At 35.9% G+C, this 24405-nt stretch overlaps 1 protein-coding gene across 3 annotated transcripts in view; it reads right to left on the bottom strand.

Moving 5' to 3' along the window:
- Window positions 1-3588: 3588 nt before the first annotated feature.
- The window catches only part of CEP120 (centrosomal protein 120), a gene marked incomplete at both ends in the record, with an annotated part of 77194 nt that continues 56377 nt past the window's right edge, over window positions 3589-24405 (bottom strand). For all 3 annotated transcript variants that reach the window (XM_079702775.1, XM_079702773.1, XM_079702774.1), the window contains 2 exons: window positions 3589-3823; window positions 7671-7816. In XM_079702775.1, the coding sequence (XP_079558901.1) occupies window positions 3589-3823; window positions 7671-7816 (381 nt within the window). The remainder of the gene's footprint in view (window positions 3824-7670; window positions 7817-24405) is intronic.

Genomic DNA, 24405 nt, shown 5'->3' with positions numbered 1-24405 from the left:
TTTTGCGGTACGCGGGCCTCTCACTGTTGTGGCCTCTCCCATTGCGGAGCACAGGCTCCGGACGCGCAGGCTCAGCGGCCATGGCTCACGGGCCCAGCCGCTCCGCGGCACGTGGGATCTTCCCGGACCGGGGCACGAACCCGTGTCCCCTGCATCGGCAGGACTCTCAACCACTGCGCCACCAGGGAAGCCCCAAGCATACTTTTAAAAAGCCAAACAATCCAACAAACAAATCCCTCAGTTTCAACAGAGCCGGGTCAGTGAGGCCAGGAAAGCGCATTCTCCCAGTACCTCAGTCATTAATTTTTATGTCTATTTTGACTGGCAGACCACACACAATTTTTTCTTCATGAATGCAGCAACTATTGAGTACCTACCTGGGGAAGCCACTATTTTAGTCCTGGCAAATGGCAGAAAGTAAGACAGACCTAACCTCTGTCCTCATGGACCTTCTATTCTAGTTAACCATGCTTCTCTTTATCCCCACTCTAGAAATCAGGTGGGAAAGTGTGCAATTTTGATAGGATACCAGTGGCACGATACATGCCCTGTATCAATAATCCATTTCCAGCATCAGAGGACTGCTCAGAGGTGTTACGGCAGAACATTATCTACCATTCACTATTTTAGGTCACTGCTTTACGAGGTAATGGATGATAGAACAGCTGAGCTATACTAACTGATTGATAAATGTTCTACCCTTATTTGGGCCTTCTGCATCTGTTTCATTTAATTTAACATCTGATAAAATGCTATATACCATAGAAACTGGGCATAGAAAAATACTTAAGGTTTCCAATTTTAGTATCAAATTTGGAATTTCATTTATATGAAATGTCCAGAATAGGCAAATCCACAGAGACAGAAAGTAGATAAGTGGCTGTCAAGGGCTGGGGAGAGGGGTGAAGGGGGAATGATTGCTAATGAGTGTGGTACTTCTTTAGGGGATGGGGAGGACGTTTCAGTATTAGATAGCAGTGACGGCTGCACAACCGTGTGAATATACTAAGAATCACGGAAGTGCATACTTTAAAATGGTGAATCCTATGGTATGTGAATTCTATCAATAAAAAAGTCAAGTCAGGTATTCAGTCAAGCCAGACACAATGGTAGTGAGAGGCCAAATTTTCAAAGTCCATCCATAGCTACCAGGGGACCCTTTTTATACACTCTTAAGAACCAGGTCAATCAGTCCATTCTGAGGTGGCTGAGGACAAGCAATATGTACTGGGGCGATCTGAGGACTCAGATTCGGGCTGGGACGTATCTGGACAGAGCAGTAAGTGGATGAGAAAGTCATCTGATCAGACTTGCCTGATGTAATCTTAAGTTGTTCATGCAGTGCCTTAATACAGGCTTAAATCATACTCAAAACTTCCACACCTGCTGGAAGCAACAGGATCCCAAGTCTATATAGAAATCACTGGGATATACCTGTAAAGGAACTCTTCCAATTTATACAGACATGGCACCACACATAACCTGGAAGACGTAGTAATACACCTCCCGTGCGGTATGTGCTAGCCTTACACATGGAAACTAGGCTTTCTCCATGAAAAGGAATCACAAACATTTTAAAGGTAAACTTTGTTTCACATGAAAATACCTGATGAAAGGTCGCTGTTACATATAGTACTGAGGAAACTTCTTATTCACTCACCTACTCACTTGCTCATTCACTCATCTCTCTACTATGGTCATAACTCAACTCCCAGGCACCGATGATAATATAGTAACAGCAATCAGTATAAATACAGTAAATGCCACTTACAAATGAAACGTCTGTTGCTACAGGACCACAAAAAGGTGTTAAAACTTCAGACTCTCCCAATTTTAGAACATATAAAAGTATCTATCTGCAATGTAAGCACTTAAAAACCAAAAATACAAAGTAACTTGATACAGGAAGTGCCAAGCACTTGCCCAATCCATTTAACAAAAAAATAACAGACTGCTCAGAAACTCAAAGATGCATACAAGTTATCATTTTTATTTGATAAAATACATAGCCAAAGGATTACTTTAGAGAAGGCAAACCACACATCCATTTTAGAAATGTCCTTTTTGTTTCTTTAAATCTAAGGCCCCCTCTAGTGTTTGAAAACAGTCACATGCAGCACACAGTGCAACTGAAGGCACAGTCACAATATTTACCCAAGACCTTCCCAAATAAAAAGAATACTTCTGTTCCATTCATGTGGCACAAAAATCAATGAGAGAAAATGTCTAGCCATAATTAATACTTCACATTCTTGCTATAATTCACATATTCATTATTCTCTCAGTAATTTCTCTATTTACTCTTGGGTTGTTTTCAGATTAACACTTGTTAAAAGGGGGGAGGAAAAAACATATAAAGCATGTAGGGACTTTAATTTCCCAAACAAGAAATATGCCACCTTGAAAACAACAGAAAATTTAGTGTCACCAAATAGCCTCTTCTGCTTTTGTGGAAGTTATCAGTAAATAGTATATATTTCCTAAAGTATATACTTAAAATTTATTTCGGAATAAGAAATTTTAAACTACATATATTTCAAAGCTCACCTAATCTGTGAATTTGCTAATCAAACCTTTTTAGTACCCTGTAAAAGGAAGTGGAAAGTGTTGCTTTGAGGGCAAATGTTGGCTCTGAAGAATACAAAGGAATTCTTAAAAATTTATACTGACATGGCACTACATAAATCCAATGACTTAATCTCATGTTCTTTTGTAAAAGACTGATTAAACTCAGGGGGAGTCAAAAATAGTAGGTTTTCACTCTACTTTCTTAGCTAAAGCGTTTATGCGTCTGTTTCCATGTTTTATTACAGAGGGTTTACATTAACAACTAGTATTACTATTATTGGAAAATGAAATCTCTATTTTTAACAAAAGAAAACAATGCAATCTTGAGCAGGAGACTGACAGAGAAAACTTACTAAGCTATTACTTCATATTCTTAAAAGTTAAGAGTATACTAAAAATTTGAAAATTCAATAGCTGTTGAAACAAGTTTAATCTGTATTAACTTCATTTAAATAAATGACTAATTTGTCACTCAATAGATCACAAATGGCTTCTTTGCACTGATCCTGCTTTCTGTTTTCTAACTTGTCACCTGCAAATGTTACAAGTTAAAAAAGACAGCTCATCTAAAATGAATTAAATAAAACTAGTTGCATTTACAAGTGGTCTCAACTTTTAAGATACCTCTATTCAGATGAACAGGACAGCATTTTTAAAGTGCAACATATACTCTTTTGGCTCAACATAAAAAATTATGTAACTGGAAATTACTACAGTCATTCTCTGAGAATAAATTTAGTGAAAAGCCATTCTGAAAGTTAGCCATGAAATTATAAATTATGAGAAACACTGAAAAGTCATTAAAAATGAGAATATAAAATGCAATTACAAATAAACCAGAGTGGGAGAGGTAGCATAAAGTAAATAAAATCGAATAAATACTATACAACAACATACAAAATCTTGCTTATAAAAAACTGAAAATTGCATTGTAAAACATCCATTTCCCCTTCTTTTGAGGGCTTTACTATTAAATTAAAATTTAGACCTGGAGTCTCTGTAAAGATTTTCCAAATGTTATTAATTACTGGCATTGTTTTTTGCCAAAATCTCTCCAATCTGTCGGTCAAGTTCACTTATTATTCGATCCTCATGATTATACACACCCGTCCTCATCAAAGTATCCCTTTCTTCTATGAGGCGAGTCAAATAATCATCCAAACCTTCTTCCAGTGCACTGCCGTGTGGGCCGTCCGTTTTTCCGCTCGCAATCTCTCTGGAATCCTGGTACTGTTTTTGTTCTTGTTGCCTTAACCTGAGAAGTCAAGAACACATGCCACTCTAGCAGGCGACAAACACTCTTTTGGTTTTCAGTTAACAACACCACTTAAAAACAAAATGATTTAGTGGTAAAGTACATTTTTTGGTAATATTTTCAGGAAGAAAACAAAAACCACTTGGTTGGTCGGAGTTCGCACACTTATAAAAGACAGTTTTAAAAACAATACTTGTTTTCCTAATTATAAAATACATGAAAACTGTAGAAATTTGGGGAATGTGTAGAAAAGAAAATCATCACCATCTTATTAACTAGAGATAACCAATCTGAGTAATAATTTTCTGTATTCTCAATTAAAAAATGCATGTATTTTAAACACAGTATTGCTAACTTTTTAGAAAACTATATATGCAATTCTGTACGTTATATGTATCACTTATTAATATAATGAATATCTTCCTATATCATCATTATTGACCTTTAGGTTGTTATTAAACCTTTGTTATGTTTTTTGAACATGAAATTTTCTTCTAAATTCATCCCACAAATATTTACTCTTACTAAACAGTGCTAGGTTTGGGGGATACTGCAGTTGAATCAAGAAGAAAAGTTCCCATTATTATGGAGCTTATATTACTAAGTATTCATAGAAAGTGATATTCTATAGATGTGAATGCCTGGTTCAAAGGGCATGTACATTTTAAGAGTCTGTATGGATAGCTTCAAGTTGTATTCATGATGATCTTATCTAAGAGATGAAGAAAGGGGAGCAGGTGCCAGCCTGGGATTTGGATCTTTACAATGGAATATCATCAATCACTTTACCTTGAAAATGGGGAGTATATTTGGCATTACACTATCACTTAGTAAGTATATTAAGTTTGGACACAGAGTAGGTTTTAATTTGGAATCTACAACTAAGACATAACTTTATACTCTACGTAACTGGCTACGAAAATATTTAATTTGCAACTACTCCTAACCTTTGTCTTTATAAATAAGATAAAAAAGCAATTGAGTCTAAGCCCCTGCTTCTAGATGGTCTTCACCGTAAGTAAGCCAATGAGAACCAAATCCACTTCTCAAATTACACATGGCGTGGGCGGAGAGGGAGGAAGAGCCTGGGAGGAGAGTGTCCTGCCCCGACAGACAAGGAGCACTGGGCCCCGGAAAGGGTGCAGGAGCACTGGGAGTGTACAGTTTTGTTTGTTCATATACTTCTCTGAAACCTGAACTGACTCCTAAGATCCCTCACAAAAGAACAAGAAACTGAGGTATACAGTCCAAAAAGGACACCAAATACCTCTATCTGTTCTAAGAAAAAAACCCTAAATAGTGAGGGCCCTGTGCTTTGGGACTGGGGTGGAAATCAAGTGATTAATGGGACACTTGTAAAACTGAGCAACACATGGGGATGAGTAAGAGAAGATTTCTGAATAGTTGTTTCCCCTACTCTAACTCTTACAGCTCTCTTGGAGGAAGAGGTCCTCTTGGGAGATTAATGACACACAGTGCCAAACTATGTACCAGGAAGTTCAACCATTTCCCTGTTCATCTGTTTATGCATGAAGGACAAATGAAATTTTTACACAACTGAGAGACTATCCCTATCAAGTCTTTACTAAAATGCAATCAGCATTCATGATCACAACAGGGTTTTAGAACCCTGTGGCTGAAGAAGTCCATAAAGTTATCAAAGGAAACTTTACTCCCCTGACAAACACTATGTATGGACTCCACTCACCCAGCTTCGTGTCACTAGGAACCTACTGCTTTCAGAATTGCTCTGTTAGAAAGTTCCTTCTTATATTGAACTCAGTATGCACCTTTATACTTCCCAATAACTGGCTATGATTCTGTTCAAGAGGAAATCCTACTGAATTATTTTTAACATGGTAGCCCTCCAGATATCTGAAGAGAGCTTTCTAATACTCTGCCCAAGACTTCTCTACAAATTAATATCCCTCACTCTCCTAACCACTTTTTGGTCACATTCCTTTGGCAGCTCTCTAGGTAGCTGATTGCCCTTAAAGTCTGTTGCACACTGGTAAGAACAACCCAAAGGTGGTTTTACCACAGTGTGTATTGAACACTCCTTCTATGAATGTCCCTAACTGCACTGGCTCTTTGGCAGCCAAGTCACATTGTTAGTAGTAGTCACTTAAACCCTCCTAGGCTTTCTCACATCAACTGTTTTATTATGTCTTGCCCATCACTTAAGAGATTTTTCTTATAATTTATACAGAGAACTCTGCTTTTGTTTCTAATGTATTTAATCTTGTTGGTTTCAGTTCTCCCTAAATCTTAATTTATTAAGACATTAATAATGTTTTAATTTTATATGACCTATCAGCAAATAGCTATCTTCGTTTAAACCACCAAAACAGTGCTCAGCAAACAGTAGGTGCTTAGTATGTATTTGCTAAACTAAAACAAATTGCTATATATAATAGCAAAATTTTGCAAGGCAAAGCACATGTTAAAATTAATTTGTAACATCTTCCAAACCTATGACATAGTAGATACCAAATAAATATTTGCTGAATAAAAAGAGAATAATAGTGTGAATTGAGCCCTGTAGCATGCATTATAGACCTTGACCTTTTCCAACTGATATTTATACACTAATATTCTAAATGCAGTGGTGTAATTCAGCTCCAAACCCACCTAATATAGTGACTGAATTTTCCCGATTTATATAGGGATATATCATGGGATATTCTGTCAAATGTATGTCCTATGTATACATTGTGTCCTCCCAAAATTCATATGTTTAAAGCCCCAGCCCACAATGTGATGGTATTTGGAGATGGAACCTTTGGGAGATGATTAGGTTTAGATGAGGTCATGAGCAGGGGTGTCATGATGAGATTTATGCACTTATTAGAAGAGACACAGTAGAGCTTGTGAGGACACAGCGGTAAGGCAGCTGTCTAACAAGTCAGGAAGAGAGTCCTCACCAGAAACTAACCATGCTGGCACTTTGATCTTGAACTTTTAGCCTCCAGAACTGTGAGAAAATAAATTTCTGTTGTTTAAGCCACCCAATCTATGGTATTTTGTTATGCCAGCCTGAGCTAAGACAGTATGCTTCGCTGCAACAAAAATACTAGTCTCTTGCTAAACTAAGTTAGAAAGTCTTCCTGTACACTCCCCTCAAAAAGACAGTAATTTGTTCTAATACTGCTTCCTAATGATTACTTTTCTAACATGAAATACTTGAAATTGTAACTAAGATGAACATGACACTATAGAGAAGCCCATTGTTGCAGAGGAGTTAAAAATACAACCTCTGGAATCAGGTATGAACTCTGGCTCCCTGATTTACTAGCTGTGTGACCTTGGAAAGGCCACTTAAATCTCTTTAATCCTTGGTTTCTTCATCTCGAAATGGGGATAATATCTTCCTCAAAAAGTTGCTTCGAGGATTAAAAAAAGTGGAGATAGGCGTATAAGGCATTTAAAGTAGCTGCTGATACACAGGGCAATAATTAAGAGCTATATTCTGTATTACTTACATTAAGAATATAACAGTATTTGAAATTTCTTTTACTTTATGTAATTAAAAATTCAGTATACTCAATTACCTTGAAATAGTAGCAATAATCCTAAAACAGTCACACAGGAATAAAATGTAAAGTACTAATGCTATGAGTGGAAACAAAAAAGCTAAATACGGCTACGTTCATGGCAAAAAAATGTTACGAGTAATGGTCTTTGGCAAAGATTTTCTATTGTATAACTCAACTACATTTTATATATAATGTACCTTATTCTTGAAAGACCTGATGTTGTACTTTCCCTAGACCAATGACTAAATAAAAAGTTGTCCTATTTGAACTTTTGTTTTTGTATGAAAAAAAGTACTTTTTAGTTACTATACCTGTTCAGTTCATTTCTTATATCCATCAATTCTTGTCTCTCAGTGTTTACTGTATCTTTTTCCTCAGCAGCCAAGTAACGTAGTCTCATCTGTTCCAACTCTTCTTGCTGTTTTTTAAGACGAGCCATTTGACTTTCTTGCTCCCGCTTGAAAGAAACAAGCCAGATCTCTAATGTTAGGAATAAATATATTTATATGACTTTGACTTATGATTATAATCCTCCTTGACAGCACCCATGATAGAGCCACACACTGCAGATTCTATTATCTAGAAAGCCCAGGTTCTCTTTACAAACTTTTCCGTGATTTCCCTTCTTGTTATAAGCCATAACCACTCATGGCCCAATCAGTGACTGAGGTTAGCTAAATATCGTAAGATCTAATAGTAGTTAGAGCGCAAGAAAGAGTCTGCTGTCAACACAATGAGTTGCCACACAATGGTAAGAGTAGTATTTAAGAAATGGTTAATTATACAAAATTATCTAAGAAATTACAATTATATAAAGGAATGGTAAATTATACAAGTTAATTATACAAAATACAAATTATACAGAGGTACCAAGAAAGATTCAATAACTGTCTCTGTACTAGTAACTCCACTCCTACCTCAAGAAATAATATGCCTTTCCACTCTTTTCTCAAGGCTTACATAGAAATCTATGCACATGATAAAATTTCTTTTATATAAATGTGTGACATTCCACACAATGGATATTCCATGATTTAGTCAACCACCCTCTCAATAACAGACATTTTGGAATGCTGCAGTAAGACATCCTGTCATCTAACATAGTTAGCTCATGAATCTCTCTCTATATTTCCTTAGGGACCACAAGTGCTTTTCTTTCTTTAGAACAGAACCCCTAAATGGGAAAGCTTGGATCAATAGGTAAGATCATCTTTTTTAAAAAAGAAACATTTACTGAGTAATAACAAAACTACCAAATCGTAAAGGTGCACTTTGGTCAAATTTTACAAAGTGAACTACTCCCATAACCACCATCCAGAACAAGAAACAGGAGATTATCATAACCCCAGAAGCCCCTCTGTGTTCCTGCCCAAGTCACTGACCACTCATCCTTCGCCAAAGATAGGCCTAATTTCTAACACCATGAATAAGTTTTCATTGCTTTGAACTCTGTGTACGTGGAACTGTACAGTGTAAGTTTATGTCTGGCTTCTTTCGCTAAACATTTTTTCAGATCCGTTCGTATTATGTGTAGTTGATGATTCACAGTACTACTTAGCATTCTACTGGATGAATATACAGTCTTTTCATTCCACTGCCGAGGGGCATTTGCGTTAGTTTCCAGTTTTGTATTATAAAGCTGATGTGAACATTATTGTACATTCATGGACTTCTGTATGCATTTCTACTGAGTATATACCTGCAATTCAAACTGCTGGGTCATTGGGTATAAGAATTTCAATGTTAGTAAATATGGTCTGTTTTTACAGTAGCAGTACTAATTTACACTCCCATGTAAGCATTCCAGTGCTCTATACTCTTGCCAAAACTGGGTAATGTCAGTTTTTTTTTTTTTTTCATTTAAACCATTCTGATAACTTATGTAGTGGTATCTCATGATTTTATTTTGTATTTTTTCAAATACTAATGAGGTTGAACATGTTTTAATATTTTTAATGGCATTGTTATTCTGTAAAGTTCCTGTTCAACCATTTGGCCCTTTGTTCTACTTGGCAGTCCATCCTTCCTCATTGATATGTGTGTGGTTCTTTACATATACTGGATAAATCCTTTGTCAATTATTTAACTTGTAAGTATTTTCCACTAGTCTTTGTCTTGCCTTTTACTTTAATGGTGTTGTTTACTTAATTCTAATATGGTCCAAATTTATCTGTCTTTCTTTTTGTCTGCCTCAGTTTTTTGTTTCTTGTTTTTATTTATTTATTTGGTTGTATGGGGTCTTAGTTGCGGCACACATGTGGGATCTAGTTCCCTGACCAAGGATCGAGCCCAGGCCCCCTGCATTGGTAGCGTGGGGTCTTATCCACTGTGCCACCAGGGAAGTCCCTAAGTGCCTGTTTTGAAGACACTAGTTTACATTACCTTCTTGAAGCTTCATTTATCAAAAACTCATATGCAATTGGTTTTGTGTATGGTGAGATCAAGTTTCTTCTTCTCTGCATACAGAGCTCCAATTGACTTAGCAACATTTACTGGAAAACAACTTTTCCCCCACTGCTTGGCAGTGCCACCTGTTATACATCACCTCTGTCCTTTGATGTATGAGTTGTTTCTGGATTCTCTATCCTTCCATTAAACTTCACTGTCTTAATTACTGTAACTTTTGTAACAGTAACTCTGGATATTTGATAGTATGTCTTCTGTCTTCAAAATTCTTAGTTATTCTTGACTTGTGTATTTTCATATAAATATCAATTTCTAGGGTTGAAAAAACAAGGCCTGCTGGAACTGCTTATGATTATGCTGAATCTACAGATCAATTTGGCCAAAACCATTATCTTTACAATATTAATTCTTCAAACAGTGAACACAGTTTACCTCTCCAATTATTCAGGTCTTTTTAAATTTTGTTTAACAATATTTTATACTTCTCTATATACTGAGTAGCATCTTTCTTTGAATGTGCACCTAGAAGTTTCAAGTTTTTAAATGCTACTGCAAATGGCAGAGTTTAAAAACTTCTGTTCTCTGTCTCTGGTATAGAGAATTTAAATTGATATTTACATACTCATTTTGTTTCCAGTAAACTTGCTAAACTCACTTATTAATTCTAATAGGTCATCTGTAGATACTTTCTGGTTTTCTATGTACATAACAACTGTCATCTGCAAATGACAACAGTTTTACTTTTTCCTTTCCAGATGATAGACCCTTTCTCTCTCGGCCTGTTACACTGGATAGAACCTCTAGTACAATATTAAGAAATGATAATAGAGGGCATTTTTCTCTCATTCCTGATTTCAGAGGAAAACCTTTAAGAAATATTTTTTGGTAGGTTTTATTAGATTAAGAAATTTCCCCTACATTCTTAGTTTGCTAAGAATTGTTACTATGAATGGGTACTGACTTTTTCTGCATTTTTGATAGGAGCATTTGATTTCTTCTCCTTTATTTTTTCTTTTATAAATATACTTATTTTTGGCTGCATTGGGTCTTTGTTGTTGGGTCTTCATTGCTGCGTGAGGGCTTTCTCTAGTTGTGGTGAGTGGGCTTCTCACTGCAGTAGCTTCTCCGAGTTTCGTAGCTCAGGCTCTAGGCGCACGGGCTTCAGTAGTTGCAGCACATGGGCTCAGTAGTTGTGGCTCACGGGCTCTAGACCGCAGGCTCAGTAGTTGTGGCACACGGGCTTAGTTGCTCTGTGGCATGTGGGATCTTCCCGGACCAGGGCTCGAACCCATGCTCCCTGCATTGGCAGGCGGATTCTTAACCACTGTGCCACCAGGGAAGTCCTCCTTTATTTTTTAAGGGGGTAAATAGTCAACTTCCCCTTTGTTTAATAAATAAACTTAGTTGTGATGCTTACAAGTTTTATATCTATGTTCATGAGATTGGCCAATTAATTTTCTTATAATGTCCTTGTCAGATTTTAGGATCAAGATAATGCTGGTCTCATTTTTTTAAAAAGTGAGAAGTATTCTCTCTTCATAGTTTCTGAAACAGTTTGTGTAAGATTAGTGGTCTTTCTAAAATGTTTACTAAAATTGAAACGTGAAGCCATTTAGGTCTGGAGCCTTCTTTTGGTGAAGGTTTTTCATTACATATTAAATTTCTCTAATAGCTATATGACTACTTCTATTATCTGTTTCTTTTTGTATTGGTTTTGTGAGTTCTGTGTCTCATATTCACATAAAAATTTCATACCATTCTTTTATCTCCTTAAACGTCTGTGGATCTGTAGCCCTGTCCCATTTTTTTTAAACCTTGATATTGGGAGTTACTGCCTATTGTTTTGGTCCTTGAACACTCTTTGACAACTTTGTTGATTTTGTTGTACATTTTCCCCATATTTCATCAATTTTTACTCATTTTGATTATTTCCTTCCTCCTAATTGCTTACTGACTGTTTGAAAGGGATATTTAGAGAATAGATTTCATGCTTTCCTTATTGATATTTTTCAAGTGAACCTGACGCTATAAATCTCCTTAAGCACAATTTTCATTAAAGCTCATGTCTTGACATGTTTTAATTATTTAGTTCAAAACATTTTCTAATTTCATTTGTGGTCTCCAATTTAGCCATGGGTTATAAGAAGTGTACTATTTCAATCATGGGGGATACTTATTATCTTTTTATTACTAATTTCTAGCTTAATCTCATTGTGCTCAGAGAACATATTCTGAATTACAATCCTCTGAAATTTGTTTAGAATTGCTGTTCGATTCAGCATATGAGCAATTTAGCTAAATGTTCCAGTGCACTAGAAAATGATGTGTATCCTGGGACTTGTTTTTTTTTTAAAGGGCCTCAAATGCTTGGCTATCTATCTATCTATTTATTTATTTATGGCTGTGTTGGGTCTTCATTTCTGTGAGAGGGCTTACTCTAGTCGTGGCAAGCGGGGGCCACTCTTCATCGTGGTTCATGGGCCTCTCACTATCGCGGCCTCTCTTGTTGCAGAGCACAGGCTCCAGACGCGCAGGCTCAGTAGTTGTGGCTCACGGGCCTAGTTGCTCCGCGGCATGTGGGATCCTCCCAGACCAGGGCTTGAACCCGTGTCCTCTGCATTAGCAGGCAGATTCTCAACCACTGCGCCACCAGGGAAACCCCCTGGGACTTTTTTGATGAAGTATTCTACATATAACAATGGTTAGGTCATCTAAATCTTCTAAATCTTATTATCCATTGTTGGTTTGCTCTATCAGTTCCCAGGAGAGTTACGGTAAAATCTACCATTATTATGCGTTTGTCCATTTCTCCTTTTAGTTCTATTAATTTTTGCTTTATATAAATTTGTGGCTGTTACCAGGAACACTCAATGTAGAATTGTTGTCAACTTCTAGGTGACTGACCCTTTTATGATTATGAAAACTCTCTTAATCTACAGTAATGCCTCTTGCCCTAGAGTCTAAGCTCTGTGGGTTAATATTAATGTAATATACAATTTCCCCTCTTTTTAAATTCAACCATTTTGTACTCTTATAGTTAAAGCATCCTTATATTTAAGGCACATACTGTTGTTTTTTTAATTCAGGTTTTAGTTGAATATGTCTTTAATAATGGTATTCAGTCCATTTATATTTAAAGAAATGGGTGATATATATGGGTTTAAATCTTTACATATTTCTACTTCTTCCATCTATTTTATGTTCTGCTTCTCTCCTTTTGTCCTTTTTTAGATTAATCTAATATTTTATTTTATGTCATTCTATTTTTCCCTTCTATCAGCTTATTTTTGCTCCTTTTACATAGAAATTAGGACCTTTACAACTTCACAGACAATGCAACATACTTTAAACATTTTAACTCTATTTATCCCTTCATATCTTTTGTACTATTATTTGCCATGAATTTTAATTCTCTATATATTTTAAACCCAACAAATACTGTGATTATTGTTTTCTCCCAATTTTTGTTAGTCTGAAAGTCTTATGTTGCTTTCAATAATGAAGTACATTTTCCCTGGATACTGAATTTAGGTGGGCCATTACTTACTTCCTTTCAGTACTTTAAGGATGTTATTCCACTGTTTTATGAATTCCTTTACTACTGCTGAAAGTTCATCTGCCAACCTCATTGTTGCTCCTGTGAAGGAAACGTTTCCCTCTTCCTCCATGGCTTTAAATATTTTCTTTGCTTTGGGGCTATTTTTTTTTTTTTTTTAGTTAATTTTTATTGGACTACAGTTGATTTACAATGTTGTGTTAGTTTCTGCTCTACAGCAAAGTGAATCAGCTATACATATACATATATCCACTCGTTTTTAGATTCTTTTTCCCATATAGGTCATTACAGAGTACTGAGTAGACTGCCCTGTTCTATACAGTAGGTTCTTATTTGTTAACTATTTTATATATAGTAGTGTGTATATGTCAATCCCAAACTTCTAACTTACCCCTCCTTCCCCCTTTCCCCCTGGCAACCATGTTTGTTTTCTATAACTATGACTCTATTTCTGTTTTGTAAATAAGTTCATTTGTACCATTTTTTTAGATTCCACATATAAGTGATATCATATGATCTTTTTCTTTCTCTTACTTCACTCAGTATGACAATCTCTAGGTCCATTCATGTTGCTGCAAATGGCATTATTTCATTTTTTATGGCTGAGTAATATTCCATTGTACACACGTACCACATCTTCTTTATCCTTTCCTCTGTCAATGGACATTTGGGTTGCTTCCATGTGTCCTGGCTATTGTAAATAGTGCTGCAATGAACACTCAGTGCATGTATCTTTTCGAATTATGGTTTTCTCCAGATATATGCCCAAGAGTGGGGTTGCTGGATCACATGGTAGCTGTTTTTTAAGTAACCTCCATACTGTTTTCTATAGTGGTTGTACCAATTTACATTGCAACCAACAGTGTAGGAGGGTTCCCTTTTCTCTATCTCTACACCCTCTCCAGCATTTATTGTTTGTAGACATTTTTATGATGGCCATTCTGACCAGTGTGAGGTGATGCCTCATTGTAGTTTTGATTTGCATTTCTCTAATAACTAGTGATGTTGAGCCTCTTTTCATGTACTTTTTGGCCATGTGTATGCCTTCCTTGGAGAACTGTCTATTCAGATCTTCTGCCCATTTTTTGATTGGGTTGTTTGTTTTTTTCATATTGAGCTGCATGAGCTGTTTGTAAATTCTGGAGATTAATCCCTTGTCAGTAGCTTCATTTGCAAATATTTTCTCCCATTCTGTGGGTTGTCTTTTCCTTTTATTTATGGTTTCCTTTGCTGTGCAAAAGCTTTTAAGTTTGATTAGGTCCCATTTATTTTTGTTTTCATTTTCATTCCTCTAGGTGGTGGATCTGAAAAGATACTGCTGCCAGTTATGTCAGAGAGTTTCTGCCTATGTTTTCCTGTAAGAGTTTTATAGTGTCCGGTCTTACATTTAGGTGTTTAATCCATTTTGAGTTTATTTTTGTGTATGGTGTTAGAGAATGTTCTAATTTCATTCTTTTACATGCAGCTGCCCAGTTTTCCCAGCACCACTTATTGAAGAGTCTTTTCTCCATTGTATATTCTTGCCTCCTTTGTCATAAATTAGGTGACCATGGGTGCATGGGTTTATCTCTGGACTTTCTATCCTGTTCCATTGATCTATATTTGTCTTTGTGCCAGTACCATACCGTTTTGATGACTGTAGCTTTGTAGTATAGTCTGAAGTCAGGGAATCTGATTCCCCCAGCTCCGTTTTTCTTTCTCAAGATTACTTTGGCTATTTGGGGTCTTTTGTGTTTCTGCAGAAATTGTAAATTTTTTGGTTCTAGTTCGGTGAAAAATGCTATTGGTAATTTGACAGGGGTTGCACTGAATCTGTAGATTGCCTTGGGTAGTATAGTCATTTTGACAATATTGATTCTTCCGATCCAAGAACGTGGTATATCTTTCCATCTCTTTGTGTCATCTTTGATTTCATCTGTATCTTACAGTTTTCTGAGTACAGGTCTTTTGCCTCCTTAGGTAGGTTTATTCCTGGGTATTTTATTCTTTTTGATGCGATGGTAAATGGGATTGTTTCCTTAATTTCTCTTCTGATCTTTCATTGTTAGTGTATAGGAATGCAAGAGATTTCTGTGTATTAATTTTGTATCCTGCAACTTTACTAAATTCATTAACGAACTCTAGTAGTTTGACTATTTTAAATTATTTATAAAAGAGACTCAGTAGAGTTCTCTAGTTCTTCTATTATGTGAAGACAGTGGAAAGATGGCCATTTATGAACTGGGAAGTGGGACCTCTCCAGACACAGGACTTGCCCATGTGTACACTTTGATCTCAGACTTCCAGCCTTCAGAAATGTGAGAAACAAATTTCTGTTGTTTAAAACCATCTAGTCTGTGCTATTTGGTTACAGCAGCCCAGGTTACAGCAGCCCAAACAGACTAAGACAGGGGTCTATGGCTACACAAAAAGTAGTCAGTCTCATATACCCTATCCTGTCTGTCACTTATGTTATTTGTTGTATTTTCCATCCTTTTCTCTGTTCCAGTTTGGATACTTTTTATTGGTTTATTTTCAGTTCACATATCCTAGGTTCTGCTGTTAATTCATCTATTGAATCTTACAATTCATTTGTGATACTTTTCAGTTCCAGAATGTCTGTATGATTGAAAAGGTTCTACTTCTCTAATACATTTCTCCATCATATCACCTATTTTCTAGTAGTTACCTCTAACTTTGTGTCTGGTGATTCCAAAATCTGTTGATTTATTTCTGTTGAGCAAAAGACAATAAGACATTCCACATGCAAGTCTAATAAACAAATGAAAAGATGCTCAAAGTCAATAATCAGGGAAATGAAAATTTAAGCCACAGAGTGATATGATTTCAGACCCACCAAACTGGAAAAAATTAATACATCTGATAATAGCCAAGTGTTAGACATGTTGTGAAGAATAACAACAATTATACACCATTCTTGGGAACTGCAGATTTGTACAACCACTTTGGAAAGTAATTTCACAACATTTAGTGAAGCAGAAGAAATGAATGAACCCTATGACCAGAAGTTCTATTTTTAGATATAAACACTAGAGAAAAATTTTAATGTATAAATGTATAAAATATTTCACTGTTGTCTTATTATGGGAAAACTTAGAATATTCATGTTTAAGTTTTATAAAGCAATAAAATAAACTTTAGCTACTGCATCAAAATAGCTAAATTTTGAATCACACAAGGTAGTCACAGAAGAATGATTCAGAGAATATTTCCATGTATATAAAGTTTAAAAACATATAAAAGTAAACTGTTGTTTACTATTATTTTTCATACCTTGTAAGCTTATAAAGAAAAGCAAAGGAACAATAAATACCAAATTCAGTAGTTACCTGTAGTTACCTGTGGAGAAGATGCAGGTTAGAAAAGGCACAAGGAGCACTGATAATGCTGTTTCTTACACTAGAAGGTGGGGGTTGAAGTGCAGAAGAATCTTCTTTTTTCCCCCCTCTTTGGAATGTATATTTCATTTAAAGAGTAATTATTAAAAAATAAAGGAAAAGAAATCCAGACAAGGATACACCAAATTGTTATCTATGGCTGAGGAGGTGATAAGGTTACCAGTGACTATTATTTTTCTATGTTATGATGCTTCAAAATTTGGATTTCTTTTACACTAAGCAAATATAATTGCAAACAGGAAAAAAATGGTCAATTATTTAATTTTAGGTTATTTTGTAAAACTAACTTTATAAAACTTGAAACATTTTAATTCTTAAACATAAGAAAAGCCTTTAAATGCCTTGAATTTTTAATCAAGTATACATCATTAATAATAATCACACATGCACACACAAAAATTAGAGGTTAGAGGAAGAAATCCTCTCTGCTGCCAGGTGCTCTGGGTTAAAGGCTCCTCAATCAAGTGAGTATAATCTTTATTTTGCCTTGGCTGCCTATAAATCCAGAGAGGAGATGTAAACATGCATACACTAGACTAAACAGCGGCTAAAACATGGCCACTACTTACTCTCCCACTCACACATACCATGTAAGTCTGTGGGAAAAAACTTACAGCTAAACTAAGGAGCTCAAGTCAAGTTTTCTGAAAATAACCCAGAGCTGACAAGTCAGTAGGAGGGCCTGGATGGTTTCAAGACACAGTTTTTAACCAAGACTTGGACCTCCAACTGTTTTCTTAAACAAAGATTTACATCCCATCCTTGGCTAAATTACTTGTAAATTAATCAAATTAATTACTCTGAGTGGATAAGCAGGAGGCTGGACAAGATAGTGCTGATGTCAGCCAATGAAGTCTGTGTTGTTTTAACTAAATATATCAGCTTAATTTTAAACAGATCTACTGTGCACAAATATGGTAAGGGACTCACATCCTACCCAAAATCTTAGTTCTGTTTCCTGTCCTGTGAACAAACATACCTAGTTTTAATGTATGAGACATGATAAAAATGTTAAATTTCCCAGAACAACAAATTCATACCTTTTAACAATGATTCATTTATTTTTAAAAAGTAGTGGCTGTTATTCTTCCTCCATAACTATATTCTAAGGTGTCAAGAAATGTTTTAAAATAAATATGGTACTTAGAACACAGTAAAGTAACAATCTTAACTTGGAGATGGGAAAAAAAGAAACTAAATTACCCCTTAAATGTCTAACAACCAGAACTCTTTAAAGTCAGTGTTATACATCATACCAAAGGTAGCAAATCCAGACTGTATGGATATCGTTTCCTTGTCTTCTAAGTTAGGACCCATTTTATGTTACACTTATTTATATTTTACAGCTGTCGCCTACCCACTTACCCAAGTACAAAAAAGTTTACAACATGGAAACACAGGCTTTTATGCTTGTGAATCAGAAGAAAAGGTTTTTTCCAAATAATTGGAAGATTATGATTTTTTAAATTCACAAATTGACTATACTGGGTCACCTTTGAGTAATGGAAATCTCTGTTTAAACATTCTTTTGGCAACAGGCACGGAGCATTAGGTCTTATTTCCAAGCTTTACCAGCTGGGTTTTGTCATTAACATTTATTAACAATCTAAGATATGGCTTTTGCCGTCTAATCCGTACTACACAAATGTTTTGTATGGCCCTCCAGAGGATTTTGCTGTGACAAATTACTGGCAGAGATTATAGCCCCGTGGCTATTCACCAGAGGCAATGTAAAATTAACATGGTACTAATCCAATTTAAACAAGAAGTTGCACAAACAATCCTCTGAACAAAAGCAGATAGAGGATTCCAATTTTATATTCAAATACAATGTGTTTTTAATAAAAAGCTTTAGAAAAAAATTGAAGTAACTTTCACACATATAAATTGTGCCTATTTGATAAAGGTATTAATTTTAATCTTCCAAAAACAGTGGCAGAACACAATTCACTATGGTAATCGCAAGGTCTATTAAATTTCTTCTTAAAGTGTTGCATTTCAAATGTGGTCTGTAGAACATCAGTGATTCCTAGTGACCTTGAAATATGTTTACAGTGTTGTTTCTAAAGCAGAAAGTCTCTGGGATAAGGAATAGAAGTGGTCTGCAATGAAGATTACTGCACTCAAAGAATGAGACTATTTTCTTTCATGAAGTAGAAGTCTGGAGTTGAACCAGGAATTTAACACTGTTTTCTTTTGTTCTTAATTCACTTACAGTAACTTAAAAGAGGCATCTGAACTTTTGTGATATCCTCTGTTATTAGGCACAAATAGTTAAAATTACATTGCCAATGCTTTTTAAGCAAGGTAGAAAAAACTTAGGAAAAAAGAGTGAATAGAAAACAATGAATTAAAGGAAAAATCCAGAAGATAGCAAAAGTGTATGAGAATGCATACGTTAGGAAGGAGGGGTGCTTGGGTGGGAGCCTTTTAAACTGAACCTTTTTTTAAGAGTCTCAGTCCATGAACTGGGGGGGTTTTGTTCAGAAGATCATTTTCTTACATTTGAAAAACCACCTCAAACAGTGAAAACAATGTCATCTGTCAACATACACATATGAACATAACTTAAAAATCAATTTACTCAAAGTAATACATTTTTGCATGGATATTTCTTAATAAGAAACATAACAATTATAATGAAATTATGCTCTGATAATTAATCACTCATTTCTCCAGAAGAAATGCCCTATCAACAGCTCACAGGCTTCCATCTTTTCATTACTAACTTTGGTAATGCCTTGTAATTACCACTGCATTAGATCTTATCCTTCGTAAGTTGCATAAATTTCTTCAGTGGTAGGCACTGTCTTCCACTTCCTCCCAATCTACTCTCCATTTTAAAACTTGAAATGATTTCATATCTAATACTAATATTTATTATTTTTTTAAATGTTTTATACTGGAGTACAGTTGATTTACAATGTTGTGTTAGTTTCAGGTGTACAACTAAGTGATTCAGTTATACATATAATAATGTCCATTCTTTTTCAAATTCTTTTCCCATTTAGGTTGTTACATAATATTCAGTAGAGTTCCCTGTGCTATACAATCCTGTGCTTATATTCTTGCTGATCATCTATTTTATATATAGTAGTGTGTATAAGTCAATCCCAAACTCCTAATTTATCCCTCCCCCCAACATTTCCCTTTTGGTAATCATAAGTTTGTTTTCTATGTCTGTGCATCTGTTTCTGTTTTGTAAATAAGTTCATTTGTATCATTTTTTTTAAGATTCCACATATAAGTGATATCATATGGTATTTGTCTCTGACTTACTTCATATAGTATGATAATCTTCAGGTCCATCCATGTTGCTGCAAATGGCATTATTTCATTCTTTTTTATGGCTGAGTAATATTCCATTGTACATATGTACCACATCTTCTTTATCCTTTCCTCTGTCAATGGACATTTAGGTTGCTTCCATGTCCTGGCTATTGTAAATAGTGCTGCAATGAACACTGGGTGCATGTATCTTTTCAAATTATGGTTTCCTCCAGATATATGCCCAGGAGTGGGATTGCTGGATCATATGGTAGCTCCATTTTTAGTTTTTTAAGGAATCTCCATACTGTTTTCCATAATGGCTGTACCAATTTACGTTCCCACCAAAGGTGTAGGGTTCCCTTTCCTCCACACCCTCTCCAGCATTTACTATTTGTAGACTTTTTGATGATGGCCATTCTGACCGGTTTGAGGTGATATCTCACTGTAGATTTGATTTGCATTTCTCTAAGAACTAGTGATGCTAAGCCTCTTTTCATGTACTTTTTGGCTATCTGTATGTCTTCACTGGAGAACTATTTAGATCTTCTGCCCAGTTTTTGATTGGGTTGTTTGTTTTTTTCATATTGAGCTGCATGAGCTGTTTGTAAATTCTGGAGATTAATCCCTTGTCGGTTGCTTTGTTTGCAAATGTTTTCTCTCATTCTGTGGGTTGTCTTTTCATTTTGTTTATGGCTTCCTTTGCTGTGCAAAAGCTTTTAAGTTTGATTAGGTCCCATTTGTTTATTTTTGTTTTCATTTTCATTACTCTAGGAGGTGGATCCAAAAAGATAGTGCTGTGATTTATGTCAGAGTGTTCTGCCTATGTTTTCCTTTAAGAGTTTTACAGTACCTGGCCTTACATTTAAGTGTTTAATCCATTTTGAGTTTATTTTTGTGTACGGTGTTAGGGAGTGTTCTAATTTCATTCTTTTACATGTAGCTGTCCAGTTTTCCCAGCACCACTTATTGAAGAGACTGTCTTTTCTCCACTGTATATTCTTGCCTCCTTTGTGATAGATTAGGTGACCATGGGTGTGTGGGTTTATCTCTGGGCTTTCTATCCTGTTCCTTTGATCTATATTTCTGTCTTTGTGCCAATACCATACTGTGTTTTTTTTTTAATTAGTTAATTTATTTTTGGCTGCACTGGGTCTTCATTGTAGTGTGCGGGCTTTTTATTGTGGTGGCTCCTCTTGTTGCAGAGTGTGGGCTCTAGGTGCGCGGGCTCAGCAGTTGTGGCTCACGGGCTCTAGGGCACAGGCTCAGTAGTTTTGGTGCACGGGCTCAGTTGCTCCATGGCATGTGGGATCTTCCCGGACCAGGGCTCGAACCTGTGTCCCCTGCATTGGCAGGCGGACTCTTAACCCCTGCGCCACCAGGGAAGCCCATACCATACTGTTTTGATGACTGTAACTTTGTAATATAGTCTGAAGTCAGGGAGCATGATTTCTCCAGCTCTGTTTTTCTTTCTCAAGATTGCTTTGGCTATTTGGGGTCTTTTGTGTTTCCACAGAAATTTTTTAAAGTTTTGTTCTAGTTCTGTGAAAAATGCCATTACTAATTTGATAGGGATTGCACTGAATCTGTAGATTGCCTTAGGCAGTATAGTCATTTTCACAATATTGATTCTTCCAATTCAAGAACATGGTATATCTTTCCAACTGTTTGTGTCGTCTTCAATTTCTTTCATCAACGTCTTATACTTTTCAGAGTACAGGTCTTTAGGTAGGTTTATTCCTAGTTATTTAATGTGATGGTAAATGGGATTGTTTCCTTAATTTCTCTTTCTGATCTTTTGGTGTTGGTGTATAGAAATGCAAAAGATTTCTGTGCACTAATTTTGTATCCTGCAGTGTTACCGAATTCATTGATGAGCTCTAGCAGTTTTCTGGTAGCATCTTTAGGATTTTCTATGTATAGTATCATGTCATCTGCAAACAGTGACAGTTTTACTTTTCCAGTTTGGATTCCTTTTTCTAATACTGATAGTTGAAACACCGTTTTTGAACCATTTCTCCCTCAGCTTTGAATGACAAAATACAATGATAACCCACTGTCCTCTTGTTTTTCTAATACTTATTTTCTATTATTTATGCTAACTTCATTTGCATTTCTTACCACCCTGCCATGTTCTTGTTAAATATCAGCCCTTTAAGTTTGCTGTGGGGAGAGACCTGCTGTATCTAGAGCATCTACCACTGTGCAAGGTGCACAGTAGGCTCTCAATAAGTACTTGATGAATGAAAAATGAACAAATAAAACAATTATAGATGTTTCTTCAGACTCAATGCACTCTCATCTCTTTACACCTAACTTTAGGAAGTTCACCTACTGACTGACAGTATTGCATATCTGCACAATTAGCCCTAACATAGGTTTTTCCCCGTATGTCAGTTTCTACAGAACATCTATATTAAATCTACCATCCAAATTACAAAGTACTGTTATTACTCAAACTATATTGAACCTCACTTCCCCACTGCTACTATTATATAACAACAACATTCTCCTATCTTGGAGACCTAAGAATTTTCAATTTTTAGTTGGTGTCTGTCATTTTTCAGCTACTCAGTTGTAAATCCTTCTAATATTTGGTCTATTCATCAGTATTCCAAAGCTACCATCTGATTAGGTCCCCAATGACTGAAACCAAGAATACTACACAATAGCTTTATGGCTCATATCCTTTTAACAACAGTTACCATTTATTGAGCATACACTATGTACGAAACACTGTGTTAAATGCTTTACAGACCACTCATTTAATTCTCAGAACAACCTGTGAGGTAAGATTTTTCATTTTCCAAATGAGGAGACTAATCAGAGAAATTATATTCCCCAAGTCACAGAGGTAGTTAAGAAGTATAGCCAAGATTCAATACAGCTCTCTTGACTCCAAGGCCATGTTCTAAACTGCTAGGTATGCTGCCTCCAGTAGAATTTGTATCCTGTTATTTTTAATAGCCACTCTCACCACATTATTTCCTTGCTCCCAATTCCACAGGGACTCCTCCCTGTAGTACTAAATGTAACTTAAATATCTTGCCATCATGACTTTATATTAGCTTATTCTCTTTCAAAGTCACTTTAATTCTCATTACCAGAGCTAGTCTATCTGTCAGTGATGTCATTTTCCTTGCTTATGATAGGCCAAATCATGACTTCTGCTTCAATACTCACTCTGTCAGAAATCCCTAATGTCTTCCACAGCTCACTTTGTTCTATTTGAAATTCTTTCATTGTGTGGCTTCTATGGAATTAAACCATAACATTATAAAGCAGGAAAAGCCTGAGACTGCACTCCAGTCAAATGAGTCTAATCCTTGCTCTATCACTTAGTACCTGTGTGATCGTGTGCAACTTACTTAACGTCTCTAAATCTGTTTCTTTCATCTATAAAATGGAAATATTACCTGCTCTATAGGGATCTTGGTTAGGATCAAATGAAAACGTATGAAGGGCTTAGCATAATACCAAGCACTTATCAGCTTTCCTTCCTCCTTAAACATAAGAATTCTAAGTTCTATCTGCTGCATCTTCAATTATCACCTCTGCAAAAGGATTCCTTCATGTTATTAAGCTCAATCATCCTCCCAACATCAGTCCATATTTCTAAATGCTTGCTGAATTTCTTTCTGTAAAAATTAAAATGTTCAAATCTGCAAGTCCTGTCTCCTCTCCATGCCTCAATCAGCTTCTTGTCTTAATAACCATCATTCCAATCCTGGAAAACTCTCTTTCCAGACACTAAGGCTTGAACCCTTGACATCATCTTTGACTTTCCACTCTGCATTCTGATTAGGTATAGTGTACTGTATAGAATCTACCAAAACCATGTCTTTTAAAATAATCTCCTTGTCATGTTCCCACTGCTACCTAGTCCTTATTTCCTGAAATGACCTCTAAAATGGGACCTCCTCTGTTCTCCATGGAGAGTCTATGCTTTCTGACTTTGTGCCTCCTTGCTATAATCATTCTATTCATTGTATATGCAACATTTTCCCCACAGCTTTCCTAAATCACAACCAATTCTCCAGAGATCCATCTCAAATATCTCATCTTCTATGACACCTTTCCTAAGTTCTAAGTTCTATTAAACAGACGTACTTCCCCTCCTGAGTACTCTGTACAGGTCTTTTCAGGGCTCTTACTATTTGGCAGTAAATGTTATATTTATAGTTTTCTTCCCTATTTCTAAACTGCAAGCTCCCTGAGGCAAAGACCTATGTTTTACTTATATCTATAAATCTAGGACAGTGCCTTGAACACAGGAGGCCCTCAGTACTATATATGATTATTCATTCATCTATCCTTAGTCTTGTGAGCATCTATAAAACATATTCAGTGTGTGTAATATTATTTTATACTTATGCTTACAATCTCAATTCATCTAAAAGCTATGTTAAGGCAAACTGC

This window comes from Hyperoodon ampullatus, assembly GCF_949752795.1.
Source record: "Hyperoodon ampullatus genome assembly, chromosome: 4".
In the NCBI taxonomy this organism is placed as follows: Eukaryota; Metazoa; Chordata; class Mammalia; order Artiodactyla; family Ziphiidae; genus Hyperoodon; species Hyperoodon ampullatus.
This window is presented reverse-complemented; position numbering and strand designations above follow the sequence as displayed.